General features: G+C 55.6%; 10 protein-coding genes across 10 annotated transcripts, besides 20 other annotated features; all 10 read right to left on the bottom strand.

Annotated features, from left to right (window-relative positions):
* Positions 1 to 29: part of a microsatellite that runs on past the window's edge.
* Positions 30 to 58: a microsatellite.
* Positions 59 to 151: 93 nt separating this feature from the next.
* Positions 152 to 172: a microsatellite.
* A 423-nt stretch (positions 173 to 595) lies between these two features.
* Positions 596 to 695: a sequence feature (A-rich).
* Positions 696 to 706: 11 nt separating this feature from the next.
* Tco025E_01278 (putative glycogen synthase kinase-3 alpha) lies at positions 707 to 2,140 on the bottom strand (the record flags this gene model as incomplete). The annotated part of the gene is made up of 1 exon (XM_029368216.1): positions 707 to 2,140. One exon carries the CDS (start codon positions 2,138 to 2,140, stop codon positions 707 to 709), a length of 1,434 nt encoding a protein of 477 aa, XP_029231643.1.
* A 107-nt stretch (positions 2,141 to 2,247) lies between these two features.
* Positions 2,248 to 2,310: a sequence feature (GA-rich).
* A 504-nt stretch (positions 2,311 to 2,814) lies between these two features.
* Positions 2,815 to 2,861: a microsatellite.
* A 33-nt stretch (positions 2,862 to 2,894) lies between these two features.
* Positions 2,895 to 2,934: a microsatellite.
* Positions 2,935 to 2,982: 48 nt separating this feature from the next.
* Positions 2,983 to 3,792, bottom strand: Tco025E_01277 (pyrroline-5-carboxylate reductase; the record flags this gene model as incomplete). Its single annotated transcript, XM_029368215.1, has 1 exon — positions 2,983 to 3,792. The coding sequence occupies one exon, from the start codon at positions 3,790 to 3,792 to the stop codon at positions 2,983 to 2,985; it is 810 nt and encodes a 269-aa protein (XP_029231642.1).
* Positions 3,793 to 4,023: 231 nt separating this feature from the next.
* Positions 4,024 to 4,054: a microsatellite.
* Positions 4,055 to 4,175: 121 nt separating this feature from the next.
* On the bottom strand, positions 4,176 to 5,660 carry Tco025E_01276 (uncharacterized protein; the record flags this gene model as incomplete). The annotated part of the gene is made up of 1 exon (XM_029368214.1): positions 4,176 to 5,660. One exon carries the CDS (start codon positions 5,658 to 5,660, stop codon positions 4,176 to 4,178), a length of 1,485 nt encoding a protein of 494 aa, XP_029231641.1.
* Positions 5,661 to 5,777: 117 nt separating this feature from the next.
* Positions 5,778 to 5,822: a microsatellite.
* Positions 5,823 to 5,932: 110 nt separating this feature from the next.
* Positions 5,933 to 5,949: a microsatellite.
* Positions 5,950 to 6,038: 89 nt separating this feature from the next.
* Tco025E_01275 (uncharacterized protein) lies at positions 6,039 to 7,217 on the bottom strand (the record flags this gene model as incomplete). The annotated part of the gene is made up of 1 exon (XM_029368213.1): positions 6,039 to 7,217. One exon carries the CDS (start codon positions 7,215 to 7,217, stop codon positions 6,039 to 6,041), a length of 1,179 nt encoding a protein of 392 aa, XP_029231640.1.
* A 432-nt stretch (positions 7,218 to 7,649) lies between these two features.
* Positions 7,650 to 7,691: a microsatellite.
* Positions 7,692 to 7,751: 60 nt separating this feature from the next.
* Positions 7,752 to 9,845, bottom strand: Tco025E_01274 (GTPase activating protein; the record flags this gene model as incomplete). The annotated part of the gene is made up of 1 exon (XM_029368212.1): positions 7,752 to 9,845. One exon carries the CDS (start codon positions 9,843 to 9,845, stop codon positions 7,752 to 7,754), a length of 2,094 nt encoding a protein of 697 aa, XP_029231639.1.
* Positions 9,846 to 10,324: 479 nt separating this feature from the next.
* Positions 10,325 to 11,593, bottom strand: Tco025E_01273 (peptidyl-prolyl cis-trans isomerase; the record flags this gene model as incomplete). Its single annotated transcript, XM_029368211.1, has 1 exon — positions 10,325 to 11,593. The coding sequence occupies one exon, from the start codon at positions 11,591 to 11,593 to the stop codon at positions 10,325 to 10,327; it is 1,269 nt and encodes a 422-aa protein (XP_029231638.1).
* Positions 11,594 to 11,994: 401 nt separating this feature from the next.
* Positions 11,995 to 12,044: a microsatellite.
* Positions 12,045 to 12,169: 125 nt separating this feature from the next.
* Tco025E_01272 (uncharacterized protein) lies at positions 12,170 to 14,299 on the bottom strand (the record flags this gene model as incomplete). Its single annotated transcript, XM_029368210.1, has 1 exon — positions 12,170 to 14,299. The coding sequence occupies one exon, from the start codon at positions 14,297 to 14,299 to the stop codon at positions 12,170 to 12,172; it is 2,130 nt and encodes a 709-aa protein (XP_029231637.1).
* Positions 14,300 to 14,472: 173 nt separating this feature from the next.
* Positions 14,473 to 14,500: a microsatellite.
* Positions 14,501 to 14,728: 228 nt separating this feature from the next.
* Positions 14,729 to 17,302, bottom strand: Tco025E_01271 (putative kinesin; the record flags this gene model as incomplete). Its single annotated transcript, XM_029368209.1, has 1 exon — positions 14,729 to 17,302. One exon carries the CDS (start codon positions 17,300 to 17,302, stop codon positions 14,729 to 14,731), a length of 2,574 nt encoding a protein of 857 aa, XP_029231636.1.
* Positions 17,303 to 17,320: 18 nt separating this feature from the next.
* Positions 17,321 to 17,346: a microsatellite.
* A 60-nt stretch (positions 17,347 to 17,406) lies between these two features.
* Positions 17,407 to 17,441: a microsatellite.
* An 822-nt stretch (positions 17,442 to 18,263) lies between these two features.
* Positions 18,264 to 18,284: a microsatellite.
* A 9-nt stretch (positions 18,285 to 18,293) lies between these two features.
* Positions 18,294 to 18,326: a sequence feature (A-rich).
* A 101-nt stretch (positions 18,327 to 18,427) lies between these two features.
* Tco025E_01270 (putative proteasome regulatory ATPase subunit 1) lies at positions 18,428 to 19,741 on the bottom strand (the record flags this gene model as incomplete). Its single annotated transcript, XM_029368208.1, has 1 exon — positions 18,428 to 19,741. One exon carries the CDS (start codon positions 19,739 to 19,741, stop codon positions 18,428 to 18,430), a length of 1,314 nt encoding a protein of 437 aa, XP_029231635.1.
* Positions 19,742 to 19,838: 97 nt separating this feature from the next.
* Positions 19,839 to 19,873: a sequence feature (A-rich).
* Positions 19,874 to 20,254: 381 nt separating this feature from the next.
* Positions 20,255 to 20,292: a microsatellite.
* Positions 20,293 to 20,347: 55 nt separating this feature from the next.
* On the bottom strand, positions 20,348 to 20,899 carry Tco025E_01269 (endoplasmatic reticulum retrieval protein; the record flags this gene model as incomplete). The annotated part of the gene is made up of 1 exon (XM_029368207.1): positions 20,348 to 20,899. One exon carries the CDS (start codon positions 20,897 to 20,899, stop codon positions 20,348 to 20,350), a length of 552 nt encoding a protein of 183 aa, XP_029231634.1.
* Positions 20,900 to 21,085: 186 nt separating this feature from the next.
* Positions 21,086 to 21,107: a microsatellite.
* Positions 21,108 to 21,219: the final 112 nt, after the last annotated feature.

Raw genomic sequence — 21,219 nt, 5'->3', positions numbered from 1 at the left:
ACGCATAACAGCCATGAAGCTAAACTCAAAAGTAGTAGAAGAAAAAAAAGAAAAAGAAACCATCACTTCCAATGCTTCTTCCCCTTCGCCTTAGATACAGCACGCACGCCACACCTCTCCACACACGTTTTTTTTTTTTGATGAGGAATTGGGAGGAGGAGGAGGAGGGGAGTTGCCTCCTCGCAAGGGTGCGCTCCCCTTCTCTCCTCCCAGTTCCCTCTTCACGACCCCCCCCTTCTTCACCACACAACTTCTTTTTTCCTTCCAGTGCATTTTCCACGCTCTGTGGGCCTCGACGCTGCGGTTACTTTTGCCTGCCGGTCAGGGACCGGGCGGAAGGAAATCTTCAAGTCTCCCACAGCCCTCTGTTTTTCGTTCCGTCCTTCAGAAGTGGCGCCTGCCAGCTGAAGTAGAGCGAGGGAGAGCGGGGCGTGGGCGATGGTGCCTCGTGTGCGTGTTCACCACACAACCTGTCTGTGGCTCCCGTCGCCCCCCCCCCACTCCTCTCCGCTGCTCGTGTCACCACCGCTGCGGCGTCGCTTTTCACATTTCTCTCCCCTTCGTTTTCCTACCTCTTTCCATCCCCACCGTTCAATCTATTTCGCTTTCTTTTTCTTTTTGTTGTTGTTCTTGTTATGTTCACGTCATCTCTTTTTTCTTTTGCTTTTTTTCCCCCTTTTTGTTTTCGTTTTAGTCCTTCTTACCTTCACTTATGTGGCACTCCTCTATCGCCGCCACCTGCGCCTGCGAGCCGGCGCCTTGCAAGGGCCTCCGCGGAGGCCATCCGCTCCAGCAGCCAGTGGGGGAGCACCTCCATTTCTTCAGCAGTCACCTCAAACATGCTGACGGGAAGCGGTGCCCCACTCGGTAGGCAGGCATTCTCGGCAAAGACGTCGTCAAAAAAGGAATGCTCCAAGACCTCTGCGGCGGAGAGTCGCTCAGCCGGCGTGTACCGAAGTAATTCGCCCACTAGCGCGACCGCAGCTGGCGGTGTGTTGGGCGGAAGCACATTCTGCCATTGAAGTGCCTTTATGCGAAGGGCGTGATACCGCTGCAGATAGTCACTACTAGTAGCGGTACCCGCAGTCGACGCGGGTGGCACTTCAAGGCCAGTCTCACTGGCGTGAAGAAGAGCTTCTGCGCTCTGTGGATTAAGCGCAAAAAGCTCCTGACGTGATGGGGCCCCAAGAACCTTAAATATCTCAGCCATTTGATCCACCGTGCTGCCTCCCTTGAAGAGCACCTCACCACAAAGCAGCTCAGCAAGCACGCAGCCGGCCGCCCAGAGGTCTACTTGAAAATGATAGTACAATGAACCCAGCAACAACTCCGGGGCTCGGTAGTAGCGAGAGCAAATGTAGGACACATTCTTCTCTCTTGGGCCATTCACGCCTGGAGGCTGCATCACCTTGGCACTACCAAAATCACAAAGCTTCAGTACTCCCGTCTCTGGATCAAACAGTAAGTTGCCAGGCTTGACATCACGGTGGCATATGTTGCGTGAATGCAGAAACGCTAGCGCGCGTGCCAGCTGAAACATGGTGATCTTCACCAGCATAATTGGCATCCGCTGCTGCTTCTGTTTCACGTAAATATTCTGTAGGCGGTGAATATCCAATGGCAGGCAATCCATCACAATATAGAGGTACTGTTCCCCGTTGGGACCAGACGCCGTAAAGTGATCCAGCAGCCTCACAATACATGGATGATATGGCACCGTTGAAGGAACAGGTGTTGCCTCCCCAAGCGGGGCGCTCCCCGCTTCCTGTGTCGAAGCATCAGTGCCACCGTGGTCGTTATTCACAGCTTCAGTACCATAACTATCACGTCCAGCTGGCACAGGCTGCGCACCGCCGGGGTTGGGACCAAGGTGGTCACGCAGAAGCAAGAGCTCGCGATTGTGCAGGCGACCATCGAAGAGAACCTTCTTTACAGCGACTGTCTTCCCTGTTTCCCGTACTCGTGCCATCATGACGACGCCAAACGACCCTTTGCCCAGCACATGCAGCGGCTCATACGTCGCCTGACCACCCGCACTCTTGCCGCGGTCCTTACCGTCTGGGTGCTGCTGAGATGTTGAGACCGAAAGAGCGAGAGGGACGGCACTTGCGGCCTTCACTTCCCCCGACAACCGCCTCATATTCCAAAGTCCACCTTGACCTTGGCCTTGACCTTGGCCGCCGCCTCCACCTACTCTGCGTCGCGTCTGCCAGGCTGCTTTCACTCTTCTTTTTCGCGCACCAGCGATCTCGCTCGATCTCTCTCTCTCTCTCTCTCTCTCGCTATCTCGCTATCTCCCTTCTCTTCTCTTCGCGCTTTCCAGTTCCCCTTCCCCGCGGCGGCATTGCAGATGAAACACACAAAAATAAAGAAAAAAAGTGGCACACACATACACACGGGGCAGAGGTGTCGCAAGCAAACAACAGACATGAGCTCACGGCTCAGAAACAGACGGAGCGAGAAAGTGAGAGTGAGAGCAGGTTCAAACCCCAACCTGTATCTTCACCATTGAGACCACGCATCAGCTCTTCTTCCCCTTTATTTTTATGTTTATCTTCCATACGATGCCGGCGCAGCAGCTGCTGGGCGCCCGGCCGCCACACCTCCCCGACTGTTTCTCAGTAGCGCGCAAACACGTGGGGTGTCCCACGTGCGCACGTATGCGAGCGTGGGTGCATGTGTGTGCGTGCGTGTGCCGCGCGGCAAACAGCGCCAACAGTAGAAGAAAAAGTAAACAAGGGACAAACGGAGCCACACACGTTAATAATAGTACTAATAAAATACACTCACACAAAAAGCGACAAATAAACGCGGAACAATAATAATAACAGCAACAACAACAATAAAAAAACTTACAGCAAAAGTATTTCCCATTCCCCGCTTTTGGGCTGGGGAAAAACAAGGACAAAGACAAAAAAAAACGGCAAATACAAATGCTCTGAAAGTAAACGCCTTCAAATCTTGAAACCCTGGGGGAAACCATTAGTTCAATTTGGCCTCCAACTCTTTGGAGCGGTCAGAACATGCGAGCATGGCCTCAATAACGGCGGAACGCATACCACCCTTTTCAAGGCACCGCACCGCCTCGATGGTCGTACCACCGGGCGAGCATACAATGTCTTTCAGCTGTGCAGGTGACACTCCACCTTCCTGCAACATTTTCGCCGCTCCCATCACCGTCTGCGCCGCAAATGCGTATGCCTTGTCCCGTGACAGGCCACCATGCACGGCTGCGTCACCCATCGCCTCCATAAACATAAAGACGTAGGCGGGGGCTGAGCCGGCCACGGCAACCACAGCGTGGATCTGCGACTCCTCCACCTGCGCCACCACCCCCACCGTGCGGAACATCTTCAGAATCAGCTCCGTATCGCCGGGGGTCATCACCGCGTTTGGTGTGACAGATGTGACACCGGCCCCCACACGCGCCGGGACATTCGGCATCACGCGCACAACCTTTCGACGATGCACCAATGCCTTTTCGATTGACGCAATCGTAATGGCTGCCGCAATGGAGAGGACGATTTTGTCTTCCGTCACGACGTCCCGTATCATCTCCGCCACCGAGCAAGTGGCATACGGCTTAACTCCAAGCATAATGATATCCGACTTCCTGGCCACGTCCAACGCGTCCTCGCCAGCCTGAACCCCATACTGCTGACACAAACGCTTGACAGTCGTGGCAGTTCGGTTAAAGACGTAGATGGAGTCTGGGGCGTACTCCTTGCTCGAAATAAGTCCAGCAAGGATGCACTCGCACATGTTACCGCAGCCAATAATTCCAAGTTTCATTTTTCCCGGCGCCTTTTCTTATTCTCTTTTTTTTCCCCCTTTCTTCACCGCTGCCTCCCCCTGTATCTGTCTCCCTATAAGTATTGAAATGTGTGATTCTTCGCTGCTTGAGATAATTGTTTTATCTAACAGGAGAAGTGAAGGCGCGATGGAAGTTTCCCACGTGACTCTCCCCCTCTACAGAAAAAAAAATATATTCACCAACATCTACCGCAAAAAGGCCACAGCTTGCACTCGCACACACACACACACACGCTCAGACGGGCAAAACGGCTCTCCTGTATAGGGATCACACGCACAGCAGCCCTGAAGAACCGGAAGAAGAAAACAAAAAAAAAACACAAGGAAAATGAAAAAAATGCGTTGAATGAGACACACCGCCTCTAATCCCCCGCGCCAACGTTGCCTCCCAAGTTCGTCACATACGCCTTCGGTGCCCGTCGGGGTGGCAGGCGCAAGTACGACAAGGGATCAAGCGGGTCAGGCCGTGCAAGGGCGCTTTGAAACACTTCGGTTCCTGTCTTTACCGTGTGGAACGGTGGCGCCACTGTCGGGTCGTCCTTGCACTTCCAGGTCACACTGCTAGAGGGGCCGCCGCCTGCGTGCGACCCACGGCCGCCGTCAGCAGCAGCGGCACCGCGACGCCCGCTTCGCACGCCACCGGCCATCGCTCGGCTCAACCTCTCGAGCAGCCGAACTGCCTTGGCGCGGTTCTGGTGCACTTCCTGCTTTGACTGCCGAAGGGCATTGACGGCGCTGCCAAGATCGGTGTGGATAAGCTGTTCACGCGTCATGCCTGTGAAGGCGTCCAAAATCTCATCCCCGTTGCGCGCCACCCCGGCATCTAGCTCACCGTCGATGGGAAACCCCAAAAGAATATCAAGTGCGTCAGAACGCAACTCAAAAGCCGCCAGCTCGTTACGAACGAAATCATACAGCCACGTACTCAGCTCCTGCAAAATACCTTCCTCAATGAGAAAGGAACGCAACGCCTCGCGGCGACACTGTGATATGACATATTTGCGGATAGCAACTCGATGCAGCGGAGGGCGTCGCTCATTCATGTCCACCTCATCCTTCAGACGTGCTTCCCGCATAGCGTTTACAACACCTGCCGCAATGTTTCGAAAGATCCCACGTTGCGCCTCCCCCGAGAGTTTCTTCGGTTTCGGTTCTGCGTGCACGCCTTTGACCCCACCTCTGCCGGGCTGCTTTGCTGCGGCCTCTTCCACCTGAAGCACCTCGTCCAAGTCGGCGAAGGGTGCCACACCCAACTCTTCATCCCCGAGGGCAATAGGCTTCTCGCGACGAGTGCGCTTCCCCTTCTTTTTACTGACCACCTTTTCAACTTCTTCGTGGTCGTTATCACAGGCGCCCTCATCCGAATCGTGGTGGCTTTCCTCCTCAGCCTCGGCTCGACGGTGCCTTTTTCTGTCGCTCCTTTTATCTTTATGTTTCTTATCCTCTCGCCTGCTTTTCTTTTTCCCTTTGCTGTCGTGGCGGTGCCGCTCCTTCTTCCCGTCCCGCTTCTGTAACTTTTTCCAGCGTTTGTACAACTCCCTGCCCAGTGCCTTGGCCTCCGTCTTGCTCGCAATGGCCACAAGAGCCTCGTCTGAAAGCGGTGCCACCTCGCCGTCATCCTCGTCCCCTCCGCCACCGCCACCGCTGCCGCCACCGCCACCGTCACCCGCCTCGGCATCGTCGCTGTCCCTTTCGCTGGGCGGCCCCAAGTCAAGGTACATCTCCTCTGCTTCCCCCGCTTCCCCGCCTGCGCCACCGTCCGGGTGTGCGGCGACCGGCGCGGCAACGGGATCGTGCGCGGCTATCCCGAGCACGCGGTTGTCGTCGTCGTCACTGATGTTGCTCATCCGGTGCCGTCCCGTACAATAACCCTGCGTGCGGCACCTTACTGCGCATAAGACAGTCGTTTTTTTGTTTTTGTTTTTAGTTTGTTTGGTTTGGGGTGGGTGAGAGTGGTGTTGACGCAAACAAACAAACAACAAAGACAAAATAATAACAATAAAAAAACAGTGATGGAAACGAGGGCTCTGCAGGAGGTTTGACTTGAAATTAAAGGGCACCAGCTCGCAATCCCACTCCTCCCCACACGAGTCGCTTTGCGCTATCAGGAAAAGGGCGCCACACACACACACACACCGGGAAGACACGCCAGTCAAAAACAAGTTGGGGTTCGCGGCCGTGTCATCATCGCAACGAGGAAGTGAGGCAGTGTGGGGAAAGCCACCTCAGAGTTGCGCCGCGCAGAGAACCTCTCCGCGCAGACGTGTCCTTACTTCGGGCAGCTGCCGCCAGCGTTGCTGCCGCATGGGTTCTGTGGGTTCCGCGGCATTGTTGTTGTTGTTTTCGCCACGCGTGCTTTGTTCTGTGGGACGCCACTGTAACAGACGTGCGACAGGGGAGACCCCGCGAGCTGCAACGGGCAGCATCTGTGTGCAAAGATAGAACAGCCGCCGGCTCCCCGCGAATTGCCAATGCAGCTCAGTCCCCAAATTTACTGCCATTGGCACAGGGGCGGTTGCGCTCAAGGCACTGCTGGTGCCGGCGATAGTGAGAACAGTGGCGGTATTAGTCGTGGGCGTCGCAGAGGAAACCCGTTGCCGCTTTGCAAAGTGCTGACGCACGACAGCTTTCCTCTGCGCCGTCTCCTTTTGTAGGCGATGCAGAAAGTCAGACTCCTCCTCCACCACCGACACAAACGGGGAGGGGTTCTCCTCCCGCGTAGAGCCAAGCGGCCAACTTGGGCCGACGCCCTCGCATCCCCATTCCTCGATGATAATAAGCGCACACCGCCTCCGACGCTGGAGGCAGTCGAGGAGCCAATGGCAGAGCGGCACCTCGTGCCCAATGGCTCGCTCCAGGTGATACAGGTAGCTGCCCTTGCCACCAGCGCCCTCCACGAGGAGCAGCGGAACCGCCACCTCCTGCGACCCCGCCCTGGGGGAGGCACTGGCAACCGCGTGGCTGCAGTAGACGAAGAAGTCGTTCATGTCGAGGCAGTGCACCGCCTCCAGGCGGTCCAGCGCGCCAAGCAGAGCCTGGCGTCGCGCCTCCATCGCCGCGGCGTCCGCCGCTTGAGCCGAGCACTGACACGGCGAGGAAAGAGCAAAGGACTCGGGCGTCGCCGCAAACGTCTCGAGGTGCTCCATGAAGCGACGCATTTGAAAGTTGCCGCTTCCAGGGAGGAACACAATGGTGACGCCGCCGCCGCAGCTGAGATGCTGCGCGGCGAGGCGGTACGCCCACGTCGTCTTGCCGGTGCCCGGAGCCCCGCCGACGACGAGGACATCGCTCTGCCGCAAGCCGCCATCCGTCGCATTGTGGAAGATGGGCGGAAGCAGCCCAACAGGAGAAGCCTTGAGCCGCTGCACCAACGCAAAGGCGCTTTCCCTACGCTGCTTCGACATGTTGTCCGCTTAAGTGGTGGGAACAGACACAACCACGCAGGATAAACCAACACACAAACAACAGCAACAAGAAAATAGCAGCATGCAAAACATAGTCACAAGAAACAGCGGAACATCAACGCGAATGACGCGGCTGCCTCCGTTGCAGCGGCGGGAGCAGCAGATCCGCACATGTACACACGCAGAGGAAGGAAGCGAGAGATTAGAGCAAACAAGTCAACGGTTGAAATAACACCAGCAAATGGGGTGAGGGCCCCAGGGCGTGGACGGTAAGCGCAAAGTTAAGCTTCAATTCCTTTCCTTACTCCCCTCTTTCTCTTCGTATTGTTGTTGTTCTTTTCAGCTTTCAACTCATTCACGTTTTCTTCGTCCCATCCTGTGACCTTTTTTCCTTTTTGTGCTTTGCGAGGCACTTTTTTGTTTTACATGGGGAAACAAGCAAACAAGCAAAAAAAAAAACAAAAAACAAAAAAAGGAACGGCATCGTTACTACGGCCAAACTCAACTATAGCAATGCATCTACGGCAGCAACCATCATTCAAATGCGCACTCCGCAACGGCACGGGGATCCTCCATTTCAGCAAGTCTCAGCAGAGAAATAATTTCTTTTAGTGTCGGCCGGTAGTTGCCCACGGCGGTCTCGTGCCTCTCCATTGCCAAAGCGCACTTGGCAACCCCATCGTAAAAGTCCTGCGCCAACAGAATGAGGTGTCGGACATCCAACTTACCAGCGATGCTGTTCGTAAATTGCAGCAGCTCATCATGCGTCAGGTGCTGCTCAAGTATCTGCGGCGACAAGGCCTTCAGTAACGCTGCAGTGACAAATAGCTCAAAACCTGTCGTGTAGGGGCAACTCAGAATGACATCCCACAGCAGCATTATGTCATCAATGGAAAACTCGCGCTTAAAGAGCATCAGCCTCCATCGAAAGCAGCACTGCATCTCCTCTGAATTTTGCTTCACCAAGTGATTGTAGAGACGTGGGACAAAAACTCGAACCAGTAACTGCAGCTCCTCAAGCTGCTGTTCCATGCCCGCTTTAACATTCTTGCAGAAGTTGCCCTTGCAGTGCTCAGTGAGGAAGCGGGAGAAGCACATGAATGCCTCTTCCTCTGTCTCGGCGAGAAGAGCAATGGGGGAAAGCACATCACTCATCCCCTGACAATAACCCAAGTCAAAGTTTAACATTCCGTGAGTCATTAACACATTGTATAGCATGCGCTGCTTCGCGCCGTCTGCATCCAAATAGGATTCGTGGGACCGATCCGTGCGTACCACGTCCTTTTCAATCGCCGCACGCATTCCACGAAAGGCGGAAAAGTTGGCTTCTTGTTCTGGAAGTATACTTTCCCACTGTTGCTTGAGCTGTTCGTACATGGCCTTATACCTTTCACGCACGGACTCTCGCTGGGCCTCCGTTGACTCAAACAAGTCCGGGTACACGTGAAGCATAAAGCACCACACCTCCATCCGGATTTCCTTTTCTATTCCACCTGCATGGGCAATTGCCAGCGCCTTGGCGTAGCGGCCCCGGTCAACGCGACGTTCCTCTCCCGTGAAGCAACTATTCCACACCTCTGCTGTGAGCGGGGGCCCCATTGCACGGTCTATTGGTGCTGGAATGCGGGGCGTTTGAGATTCAACCGGGATAACTTCCTCCACAAACTCAAACCGCTCCTCTGACAGCGATTCATCGGCGTGCGAGAGAGAGGGCGTGGTGGGACACGTGGGCATGCCCTTCCCACGCTGCTGAGCGAGGTTGAGGGAGCGCTGCGAGCGCACTTTGTCAATTTTTGTGGCGACTGTGGCAGCGAGACGCGATAGCAGGGATCGCTCATGGTTTTCATACAACACGTTCTCCACGTCATTAGGCCGCGGCGACCGCCCAGCCAGTCGTCCGTTCGATGAACGTCGTTTGTCACTGTGGAGGCCGGCGCCGCCCCCGCGCGTCGCAGTCGCGTTTCCAAGTCCATCGGTGGCCGCCGTCTCTGCGTCGTCAGCGGCGTAGACAAGAAAGTCATCCGCGGTAACGCTACTCTGCCGCAGCGGTGAGATGCCCCTTAGAACATCAAGAAACCTCGTCACGCCGCCGTTCATGAAGATCAGCGGATGCCCCGTCGCACCATCGAGAAAGCATAACTCAACCGTGCGGGTTCCATCTGACTGGGTGCGTCTCCGCACCTTTGCAATGTTGTTTACCGCCACACACATAATGTACCTCCATTCTAAGGCCTCCATTGCGGGGGCCTTAGCGCCAGCGGAGCCGCTGGAGCTCAGTCGTCCCGCATTCTGGGCCTGAAAATCAATAAACGAATATGGCACCCACAGCAAGAAGTATTCTCCGCAGCCTCGCGGCTTAGCAATAGAGGAAGCTTTGTCTCGTGTTGTCTCCTCCGAAAAGAGGGAGGAAGGGGATGGAACAGATTCTTCTGTGTCATCAGCAACTGCATTCTCAACCGACTCAGCTTGATACTCCTCTTTCCGCAAAATTATTATTTGTCCCACGTGTCGTGCACCGCTCCTGTCATGGTCGCATTTCACAGTGACACCGTCCTTCACCAGCAGAAACTGCTGCGGAGTGGAGTGCTCCAGCAGCTCCAAGGCTAAGGCCCTGGCAATGGGTCCCATGGTATACTGGAAAACCGTAGAACTCTCTTCGTCTCCGCCTGTTTTTCCCCCTCCCTCTCTTCTTTTGTTTTCCTTCGTCTTGTGTGGTGTACGCCTCCACCCCCTACTCGCTACTGCTTGGACGCCGCCCCCTTCGTATGTCAGAAGCACACGCCCACGCTCGTCTCAGTCCGTCAAAAGTGCAGGGGAGGAAGAAAGCGAGTGGAGAGGGGTGCGTAGCCCCTGCTGCGCGACCATCAAGAAAACGGAGCGGAACCACACAAACAGACACACAAAACAAGACGATAAGAAGAACAAACTATAGGCATTTTGTTGCCACACGCCACTCCATCACACCAACGCCTCAATGCCGCCCGCCCCACAACACTCGTACAGTAGACTTTTATTATGCAGGAAGTATCCCTATATATCATTCCACAAGAACCCTGGGGGCGGGCAGGACATTACCAAATAACGTCATTTCCAGCATCAACCTCATTTTAGGCCGCGCGGTAAATAAGATGCACACCGAGTTCCGTCTCCACCGGTGCACTTACCCTGCCACAGTCAAGCGCGAATGCCGCGAGGTCGAAGCTCTCCGTATAAGTGCCGCTCTCCACCATGCCCAAATCACCATTCCGTTTGGCAGAACCACACTCACTGTAGTCACGAACCACTGTGATAAATTCATCGAGCGACCACACCGCTTTCTGGTCGCCATGACGCGCGAGAATCGCCCCCGCCAATGTCAACGCATCGGATTTTGACCGCGTTATTTTATCACCCTTATTACGCGGGGCGAGAGAAACAGGACGACGCACATCCTTATGCTTGATTAGCACCTGGTACAGATGCCGCTTTTCGGTCGGCGGCGGCAACACGGGAGGAAGCGGCTCAGGAGCCGTGACGGAGCCGGACTGCTCTGGGGGGGCCTGCACCGACACTGCCACTGCAGCCGGAGGTGGAGGTGCAGGGGCGGCAGCAGCAGCAGCAGCAGCAGCAACACCCTGCCCCTGCTCAGCCTTGTCCACCTCTCGCTTATGGGTTTCTAAACTCGCAGTGACGGCCCCGCCATCCCGTTTATCCTCCGCACTTGTGGCAGCCGTAGGAGTGGTATAACTGCCAGCCTCCCCCACGTGGCTGTCCCTAACAACAACATCACGGCTAGAATTATTCTCCTGGTCCTTTCCCTTCGCGACTGCCTCTCCCTCCTGCTCTTCACGCAAGCGCTTCGATGAAGGCGGTGGCCCTCGAGCAACCTTGTACATGCGACTACTGAAACCAAACTGAATACGGCTACCGATAGGTGCGGGAATGGGTCGTCTCCTTTCAATGCGGGTGCCGTTTAGCTTGATGCCGTTCGTAGAACCCAAGTCCATGAGCACAAAGCACTGCTGTTCACTGTGAAAAACGAGAACGGCATGAATGCTGCTGATCGACGGGTGCTCAAGAACGTAGTCACACACGCGGCTTCGTCCAAACAAGTAGAAGGGAAACCGCTCAAGCCCCAAGGATGCCATTGGGACCCCATCACGGGTGCATTGCAGATGACATGCAATGGCAGGAAGCCCAGCCCACGGCGGACATTTAAAAAACGGCGTTTGCGCGTTTAGCTTTGCGGGCTCTGTGACGCTCCGGATGTGTGGTGGTAGTGTCTTGGCCTCCTCCGACAGCTGCACCACTTTGGGCGCCGCCTTCTTTGCTACCTCGGCCGCCTTTTCGATGCTTGTTACCCGTGAGAGAAGGCTGTTCTTGCAAGAGACCGACATCGCTCAGCAAAGTGGCCTGCACCCAAAGCGGCGTACGCAACGTGTGCTCTGTGAGGCTCGCTTGCTCCCTTCGTGGCAAAGGACCTCCCGCAACCCCCGCTGCTGCAGCTCCTCCCCACCTTCTTTGACTTCACCTGCTCTGTGCACAGCTTTGCCTGCGTTCCTCCGCCCCCTTCGCTTTCGCAGTAGACGCAGCCGCAGTCGCGTGGTGCGGGAAATGCAAGCAGAGAGGCGAAGCACGCGAGGTGCAAGAAACAAACAAGTGACGGGGGAGAAGCGACCGCGCACACACTCACAATGAGAAATAGAGAGGGAAAAGGAAAGGTAATAGCAACCGACAGGGGGAAAAAAAAGAGGAGGAGTAAGCCGGGAAAAAGCAAGTGGAAGTAAATGCGGAAAGGACACACAACTACACACGCACGCAAAAAAAAAACAACAACAACAACGACAAACCGTCAGAGTCTCCTTATAACACTGCTGCAAACCCTCCTGCAGCGTCGTTACACACCCAGTGGTGCCCCTTGTAGTTTGGCGAAGGCACAGGCACCGTCCCCGCCGCAAACTGAGGTTAAACCGTTAGACTGCGCTGTGGCCGTTCCACTTTCTCACACGTTCACGATGGGCCCAACAGCTGTTCTGGCTCGGGCTCCATCCACGGTACGGGTCTGCCAACGCCCGCATCACCTTTGGATGCATCGAAAAGGGATGCGCCGTCCGTCTGTGGTTCGCAAAAACCATCTCCCCACCGCGGCCATAGAAGTTCCAGCCGTTCGCCGTATCATGCAGGCCTTTGGGCAGTGGGCGTGGGTCCTTCTCCGCATCGCCCCCGCGGAAGGCGTTGTCGCGGCTAGCGTACAACGCGGTCAGGCGACGCTTGAGTTCGTCCTCGTGTTTCTCCGTGTGTTGCACAATGGCGGACAGGCGCCGTGACGCAAACCGCCGTGGGGTGGAGGCCTGGCGAGCAAAAGGGGGCGTCGTCGAGGGTCTCTGCCCTTCTTCTCGCCTTTGCTTCAAGTGCGCCAAAAGCTCGGAGGGCGGAGGAAGCTCCCGGAATGCCTCTTTTGGAAACGCAAAGGGGAAGTGGCACAACGTGTAGTACCGTGACTCCAGCGAGACGGCGCCGTGCAGGTAGTAGAGCAGCGCGACAAGCCGATTCCGTACCTCCCAATGCGCCTCAAGCGTGCAGACAGGTGGTTTGGCTGAAGCGAGGGCCGGGGTTTGCCGAAGCAAATGCAGCGCCCTATCCCACTGCCCCAGCTGCAGCAACGCGGGCCCAACCGCGGCCATCACCCAGTCCGTCACAGCAGCGTCATCCCGCTCGTTAAGCAGGCGGTTAAAAAAAGAAACAGCCTGCTGTGGGTGGTGTAACGCATCAAGCTGCAGTGTCACGCTCCCCGTCTCCTGCAGGTAGGGGCCCGTGGGGGAGCCGGGTGCCTCAGGCTCGCCCTCCGGGGCCACTAGGCGGCACTCCCTCGTCTCCCGCGGGAACGAAGCGAATAGAAGGTTCAGCGTTGTGGGCTGCAAAGGCCGCATTTTTGCATTGTCGTTTCTAGAATTATCAGTAAAATACTGCGATGCAAAGAGCGCGGTCGCCTCTTCCCATCGATGCTGGCTTCCCAAACAATTAAGAAGCCGCTGCAGCTCATTTTCCGAGAGTGTCAATTCCTGTTGCCGGTTCTGCTGCTGCTGCTGCTGCGGCGGCGGCGGTGGCGGCGGTGGTGGATGCCCCTTTCCTGCCGCGCTTGGAGCGTCACCACTCCCATTGACATTACCGGAGGGGACGCCGTCAAGGGGAGGTGTGTCGCTACTGCAACGACGACGCAATTCCTGCAAGCTTCGTAGGGCCATCACCCACTGTCCATCGTCTGCCATGGAACACATCATGCATCGTAGCGCCGCTGTTGAAAGCTGCCAGACGCCTCGCGACGTCTGTGACGCCTCTTCCGGAGCGTCGTTTGCCTCCTCTGAGACAAACAGAGAGGCCAGTGTGTGCGGATTGGGCCGGGTCGCTGCGGTGGTTGCCCTGGGCTGTACTGCCGCGATGGCGTGCTCCCAGGAGCCACTCCTGGCAGCGGCCTCTGCCACAAGACTGGCTACGCGCGCCCTGTCATGACGGCTCCCACCTGTGCCTAAGAAGTTCTCCACAATGTACCTCGCCTCATCCAGCATGCCATGCTCAGCCACTAGTGGCAATAGCGTCTCTCCCAGATGCTGTTTTGTGAGCGACGAAAAATTAGAGCGCCGCTCCCCTTGCAGCAAACACTCGTATCCCTCGCGCGGATAGCGTAGACGGGCATATGCCCATACAAGTGAGACCCACAGCCCACTACTAGACGCAATCTCGCCCGTGTACGCCTTGTCCCGCAGCGAGTTCAGCGTGTGCAATGCTTCCCTGCACCGCTGCGGTGCCGTCTCATGGGCGAGGCCACGGATGACCCGTTGATAATCCTCCGCGCTGCGCCCAAGTCTCGCATAACCGGCGTCGAGCACTTCGAGGGCGCGGCCCCAGTCATGCGCATCCAGCGGCAAAACGAGCCGACGCCGAATAGCCTTTTTGGAGTGCGCCGTCAACATCGCATGACGCGAGCGGTGGGGCGGGTGGCTGGGCTGCGTCCAGAACTGCGTCGCATAACTTCCATGACGTGCAGCCTTTTGCAATCCCTTCATCAACGTGACCTGCGTACGGGAGAGTCGGCAAACGTGCATAGGAGTAACACGGGGGCAGAAACAAAAAAAACAGCAACAGCAATAAGGGGAGAAGAAAAAAAAAAGTGACGGAAGCGACGAACTTTAAGCCGCATCTCTACAAGTAAAGGAATGAGAGACATGCTCTGAGGCCACGCAAGCACGCATGCGTCCAGGGAACTACGTCGAGGGTCACAAAAAACAACAACAACAAAACTAACAGTGAGAAGAATCTTAAAGCCTCTTTCGCGGCGGGGCAGCACTGCGGCACGATAAAAGAACGAATTCTCATGCACAACTCACATGTTAGCGCCAAATCCACCGCACCCTCCAAGACAACTTCGCTGGAATCACGTGTGAAGGACAAAGTCCCCATCCATGTTTTTTTCATCGTGCTGTGCGGCTTCTGTGTGCTTTTCGTTTGCCTCCCCAGGCCGTAAACGACGGCCCTCAGTTGTGCCCATACGGCCTTGCTGGGACTTGTGCCTGCAAGGCTCGATCGACGGCTGCCTTGAAGGACATGGGCGCAAGGCCCGACTTCGCCACCTTTTGTGCAAGTTTCGGGTGTTTGTCTACAAGGCGGAACAACTCCTCGCACACTGCGTAGGACTGCCGCAACTCTTCAATAAGCGCCGCGTTCGTTGTGTGAAGACGCAACGCAAGACTTTGCATGCGCTTCAGTTTACTGTCCACAATGACGTCTCGCTGAGCATCCTTTGCCACCAGTTGCTGCTGCAGTTCCTCAATACGCTTCAAAAGAACCGTGTCAGCCTCGCCCTTGCCTTTTTTGGCCCCATATTTCCCAAAATTTTCCTGCTGGTGCTCGTCCTGTGGCTTCCAATGCCGCGGCCCAGCGTGGCCGCCCTCGGGGGACTCAGGAACCGCAGGGGGCTTCTCCAGCGAGGTCTGCAGAAATGTTGTAAGCGTTTTAACTGCGGCGTCCACCTGTGCGCCGCGAACGGTGGCAGTCGTCTCATCCGCATCCACCGCCTTGCCGCGTGACACGACAGAGGCCACGCTAAGCAGCCGCCAGAGGTAGGAGTTCTGTAGTTTGCTCGCCTCCCGCAACTCCGCCGCCTCATCCTCGAGTCCATCAATCTTCTCACGCAGTTCCTCCATTTTGACGCCTGCCTCGCCCATTTCGCGACTGTGTATTTCCTGCATTTGCTGGTGGACATACTGCAGCTCTTGATGTTCAATGTGAAGCTTTGTCAGCTGCTGCAGGTACTCATCACCGCGGCCTTTCTCCAACAACTTGGACTGCGTCTTGGCAAGTTGCTCCTTTAGTAGCGTCACCTCCTCCTTGCCGGCGCGCTCTGCGCCCTCCCTGGCGTCAATGAGGGTATTCAGCTCCTTGCATGTCGTCTTCAGTTTTTTGTTAACAGCCACCTGCGCCGCGTTCTCCTCCTCGAGTTCTTTGCAGAAGTTATCCAACTCATCCATAGACGCCTGGATGGCGTTCTTCTCATCAAGCGTCTCCTTCAGCATCTGCTCCAAGTCACGCACTTCCGCGCGAAGTTGCTGCTTCTCGCTATCGTCGGCAAGGCCCATGGCGGCGGCGGTGGTATGTGCATCTGATTGGGCACTGTTCCTTTGGTCCGAGAGTCGTCCGAGTGCCTCGGCAAGTTCCTGCTGAAGCTGTCCGTTTTGCCGCGTGAGTTGCTCAATGATGATGCGCTGCTGCTCAGTTGGCGTCGTCCGTGTCGCGTGAGGAACCGCCGCCGCCGCCGCAGGAGGAGGAGGAGGAGCTGCCCCAAGACGAAGGAGTTCGTCCAACTTTCCTTGAAGGCGTTTGATGCGCACGTTTTTGCTCCACAAGTAAAGTGTTGTCGCCAGCATCATGCGCTTGTAGCGTCGCAACTCCGCCTCCATCATGCGCAGCCTCGTTTTGGCGTCTGCCACCTCATTCACGGAGACCTTGTTCTTGATTGCCTTGGCGCGCGCTGCGAACTGCAACGTGCTGCGCGACTCATCCACATGCTGCACCGCTGGGGTGATGCAGCAGAAGACAGCCGTCAGGGAGTTCCCGCCAATAGCCGTTTTCAGCAGGTGTGTGAGTCGCGAATCCCGGTAAGGGACAAACGTCGCTGCCGCCCCGCCGCCCTGGCCACTGCTCTTTTCCGTCAGACGACTTATGACAGTCGTGAGGATTGTGAGGGACTTGTTGATGTGGCCACCCTCCACCTTCCGCACCCCCGTGGAGCCGGTTTTGGCGACCCGCTCGGACCCCGCCAGGTCGACCAGGTTAAGCGTGGCGACAATCTTTCGTCGCACGCAGTCGCCCCCCTCCCCGTCCTCCTCGCTGCTCATGGAGGAGGCGTCGCTGGAGTCCGCAAGCGGAAAGCTCCTCTCCACAAGTATACGAATCACACAGTGTGAGCGGCTCGAGATTTCATTCATAGCAGTGGAGGCGGATACGCGACCCGCCACATGGGCGTGGATCACCTGCGTGCATTCCCGTGCACACGCAACCTGGCGCTTTATGGCGTTGTGCACGTAGACGCCATGCTCATTCTCGCGTATGGACAAGGGCGCCGTTGCCGCTCCCGGCGCAAGCAGAAGGTCCCGCAGCTGCTCATTGTAAATCTCAATCACGGTCACGTGCACCGCCACCTGCATGGATGGATTTCGCTGCTCCTCCTGCTCAATATCTGAAAAAAGGTCACGCACGGCAAGTGTGACGATGCCCTCCGGGGCGTTGTAGTCACCGACAAGACTGCCACCCAGCATGGTATAGGACTTGCCGCTGCCTGTTTGGCCGTATGCAAGCACCGTTCCATTGTATCCCTTGACAACATTCGTGACGATGCTGTTGCGCACACTACGCTCATACAGCGACCGCGTTGCGGCGTCGGTGCCGTAGACGTGATCAAAGGTAAAGAGATTATCCGGATTGCCCTTCTCACGCAGTGTGGAGGCGCTAATATCCCAGGCGGTCTTTACTTCCTGCAACTCCGTTCGCATTGGGCGCACACGAATGAGCACATCGATAGAACTTCCCCTGGCTTTACTGGCGCCGCTCATAATTTTTGTTGTAGTCACCAAAGGAAAAAACAAACAAACAAACACGAAGAATTGATCGGTATATTTCCGAACCTCGTTGGATATGTGTTTTATATATATATATATGTGTGTGTATTTGTGTGTGTGTGTGTGTGTGCGTTTCCCTCAGTTAATTATTATTGTAATCTATCTTCGCTAGTGTTTTTTGCTTCGTGTTCTCCCGCGCGGCGGGGTGCAGTTTCTGCGGTCACGAGCCACACCCACAGGCAGGCAGTCGCCGCGAAAACTACGACGGCGGCGCGTTTGTATGCACGGCACACGGAGCGGAAGAAAGCCCCCGTTGCAAGCCTGGTCCGTTGTGGCGTGCTCAAAGTGGCGAGATGAGTTTTGGCGACGTTGCGCCCCACCCACCCCCTCCCTACACACACACACCACGACAACCGCCCCGCACGCAGCTCAACACGCACAGTTAATCGCAAGGAGAAAGGGCAGGGAGAAAGAGAAGTGGGGAAGAAGCGGCGAGCGCGGCACGCAGAGCTGAAGGAAGGGGGCGCAGAAGCGAGGGATGGCGGACGGCACGACGCCCAGGGAAGGGGAAGGTGCGGGCCCCAGCAGAAGCGCCGAATATTGTTTACTCCGTAAAGGCAATAGTGAAAGAACACACAAAGAAAAAAAAACATGCACGCACACGCACGCCTTTCCCTCCTCATGGGTCGTCTCATCGTGATTTTTTTTTTCTCACATCAAAGGGGTGCAAGTGGCGTGGCTCGCGTCAGCGGACGGCACGGAGCGACAACAATAGAAGCCAAGAAAAAAAAAACAATGAAGGAGAGAATTGTGTCGGGGCGGGAAGCATAGAAAACAGGAAGGAAAGCTGAAGGTGACGCTCCAGAGAGACGCAGAGCGTGGCGAGATGGGGGGGGGGGTACAAAAATCAAAGCACAGAAAATGGTGATGCGTACGTGCACGCCATGGTATAAGCATATATATATATATATGTATAGCAGTGCCCTCCTTCACCTTTTCTTCTTCCTTTTCCGTTCCCCACAGACACACAGAGACACTCTTGCCCTTCCAGTTTTTTTTTCCACCTTCACTCTTCTTCGCTTCCTCGTTTCCAAGACTGCTCCGCTTTCCACCTCCGCCTCAGTTGTACACCATGTACTTCGCTGTGGCGCTGAACTTGTGGAGTCCCTTGATCACCTTGTTGACGGCGTCCAGGAAATCCTTCTCGTTGATGGTCTTGCGCCGCGCGCGAATGGCAAACATGCCAGCCTCTGTGCACACCGATCGCAGGTCTGCGCCGGTGGCGTTCGGGCACAAACGCGCGATTAGCTCAAAGCGAATGGTCTTTTCACAAGACAGGGATTTGGCGTGGATGCGCAAAATCTTCGTGCGGCCCTCAAGATCAGGCAGTCCAACCTCCAGGCGACGGTCCATGCGTCCTGGGCGCGTGAGTGCGGGGTCGAGTGTGTCAGGGCGGTTTGTCGCCATGATGACCTTCACGTTGCCGCGGGAATCAAATCCGTCCATTTGGTTGACCATTTCCAGCATGGTGCGCTGGATCTCATCATCGCCATCCTCCCCGCCCCGGGCCCCGCCCACCGCATCTACCTCGTCAAAGAAAATGATGGCCGCTTTCTTTGATCGGGCCAGTTGAAAGATCTCGCGGATCATACGGGCGCCCTCGCCAATGTACCGTTGCACCAGCTCGGAGCCAATGACGCGGATAAAGGTGGCGTCTGTGCGATTTGCAACGGCCTTTGCCAGCAGCGTCTTCCCCGTGCCGGGGGGTCCATACAAGAGCACACCCTTTGGCGGGTCAATGCCCAGCTGTGTGTACTTCTCTGGATGGGTCAGTGGAAGCTCTACCACCTCGCGGATGCGGTCAATCTGCTCCTTTACGCCGCCCACGTCGTTGTACGTGACGTCCGGTTTCTCCTCCACCTGCATCATTGACACCGAAGGGTCAATACGGGGTGGTAGTGGTATTTCAATGTGAATGCTGGAATACCCCAGCAGAACACCAACCCGCATCGACTCCTCAATATCCTCTGGAGCGACACGATTACCGAGTTTCACGACGTATTTGGCGGTGTCGCGAATATTCACAATATACTTTGCATCCGCCTGTCCCTTGTTGAGGATGCGGGTGCAGCGAGCAACATGGAGGGAGTTCTCCGAGCGCATCACCTCCTGATCACTGTTGAGGTCCCATTGCACGGGTGGTGCAAGGCCGAGTTCATTGTCCTTTACACCTGCTAGTTTGTTCACCTCCTCCCCTTTTGTTTTCACAAACTCCTCCAACTCCTTCACTGGCGCGTGGTACGGGCCTGAGCCGTAGAGCTTAAGGAGCGCAATGTCGTCCTTGTCGAGGGGGATAACCTCCTTTTCCTCGTTGTCCTTGTCCTTCACACGGACGGTGTTGACCGTCTGGCACGCACCCTTTTCGTTTACCATCTGTGGATGTTAGTTGTATTCCGCCTGGCTCGCCCGACGTCAACGACTCCCTCCTCCTCCTTCCTTCCTTTTTTTGTTTTACTTCCTTTGCTGCCCGTTTTGTTCTTGTTTTTGTTTTTACTTCTTTCTTTGGGGCTTCTTCGGCTTCCTTCTCGACTTCCTTTTCTCAGTCGCTCTGCACCCCAACTGTGGTCGGCGCCCCGCTTCCCTGCAGGCCACGCAAAGTACCAGAGAGAGAAAGAGAGAGCGCGTGTGTAAAGAAAAGAATGGGGACAATAAAAAAGAAGAAGAAAGAGACATTCATCGTTCACGATCATCATTGCCATCGCAATCCGCAGCTTACACCACGCACATATATATAGCAGCAAGACGCATACAACATACGTGTATGAAGTTATATCAGCCACACGCACAGGGAGAAGGACGGATATATACGCGCACATATGCGTCGAGTGTCGAAAGAGCCAATTCACGTATCCTTTCAGTTTCCATCGTGCAACTACGTACCACTTGTATATATATATATATATATATAGGCATAGATGTATATACGCATGTGTGTATACTGTCGCACCCCCGCCCATCTATTCACGACGCCGAATAGGCCTATGTGGTGGCTTTTTCCACGTACTTGGGCTTCCCCGCGTTCCATGGGACGTAGCGGTGTTTTATCATGTGCTTAATGCGACCGCCCATCTGCGTCACTGTCAGGATGATAAAGTACATCAGAAGAATTGGCCAAAAGACGGGGACGTCCAGAAAGTTAAACAGCGTCAGGAAGAGGCAGATTGATACAACCTTGAACATGCTCTTCCACACCACAAACTCCTGCACGCGTGGAACGAAAGGACGAAACTCCCCATCACCAGCGGCCGTCCTTGGCAGCGGGGAGTCTTCCGTGAACTCGTCCTCCGCGAGGGGCGTGATGAGTAGCAGCAAGAGGTACAGTAGGTGAATGCTCATGCCGTAAGTGATGACATAAAACCCGCCATGGACGAAAACACGGAGCATATAAAAAATCAGCAGAAAGGTAAACATGGCCCATCGCATTGAACGGTGTGGCACACTCTTGTCGAGGTAGCGCTGGTAAGTTAGGTAGGTCTTGCGCTTAAACTCATCCAGGACCGAACTTCGTCCGGTAATGTCTCTTGGTGGCATTCTCCCTTACTACCCTTTCTCTCTCAAGATACCGATGTATACGGATCCTTCCCTACAATTGCAATGTTGGCAACTTACAGAACTCCCCTCCTTTTTCTTTTTCCTCTTCTCTTGCCTGTTGCTGCTGTTGTTTGCACGCCAGCACCCAAATCTCGCCTCCTCTCAAAGGCAATCCGTGCCCCGCGGTATATATATATAGATAGATATACGCACGTATGCGCGCGTGCAACCGCGCGGTGTGGGAGATAGAGAATGAGAGGTAGGAGGAGAATGTTTTGAATGCCTTCCTGCAAAAGACAACCCCGCCTCGGGGAAATGAA

This window comes from Trypanosoma conorhini (genome assembly GCF_003719485.1).
Source record: "Trypanosoma conorhini strain 025E chromosome Unknown Tco_14.4_contig_00040, whole genome shotgun sequence".
Classification (NCBI taxonomy): Eukaryota; Euglenozoa; class Kinetoplastea; order Trypanosomatida; family Trypanosomatidae; genus Trypanosoma; species Trypanosoma conorhini.
The sequence above is the reverse complement of the archived record's forward strand: the minus strand, read 5'-3'. Positions and strand labels throughout refer to the sequence as shown.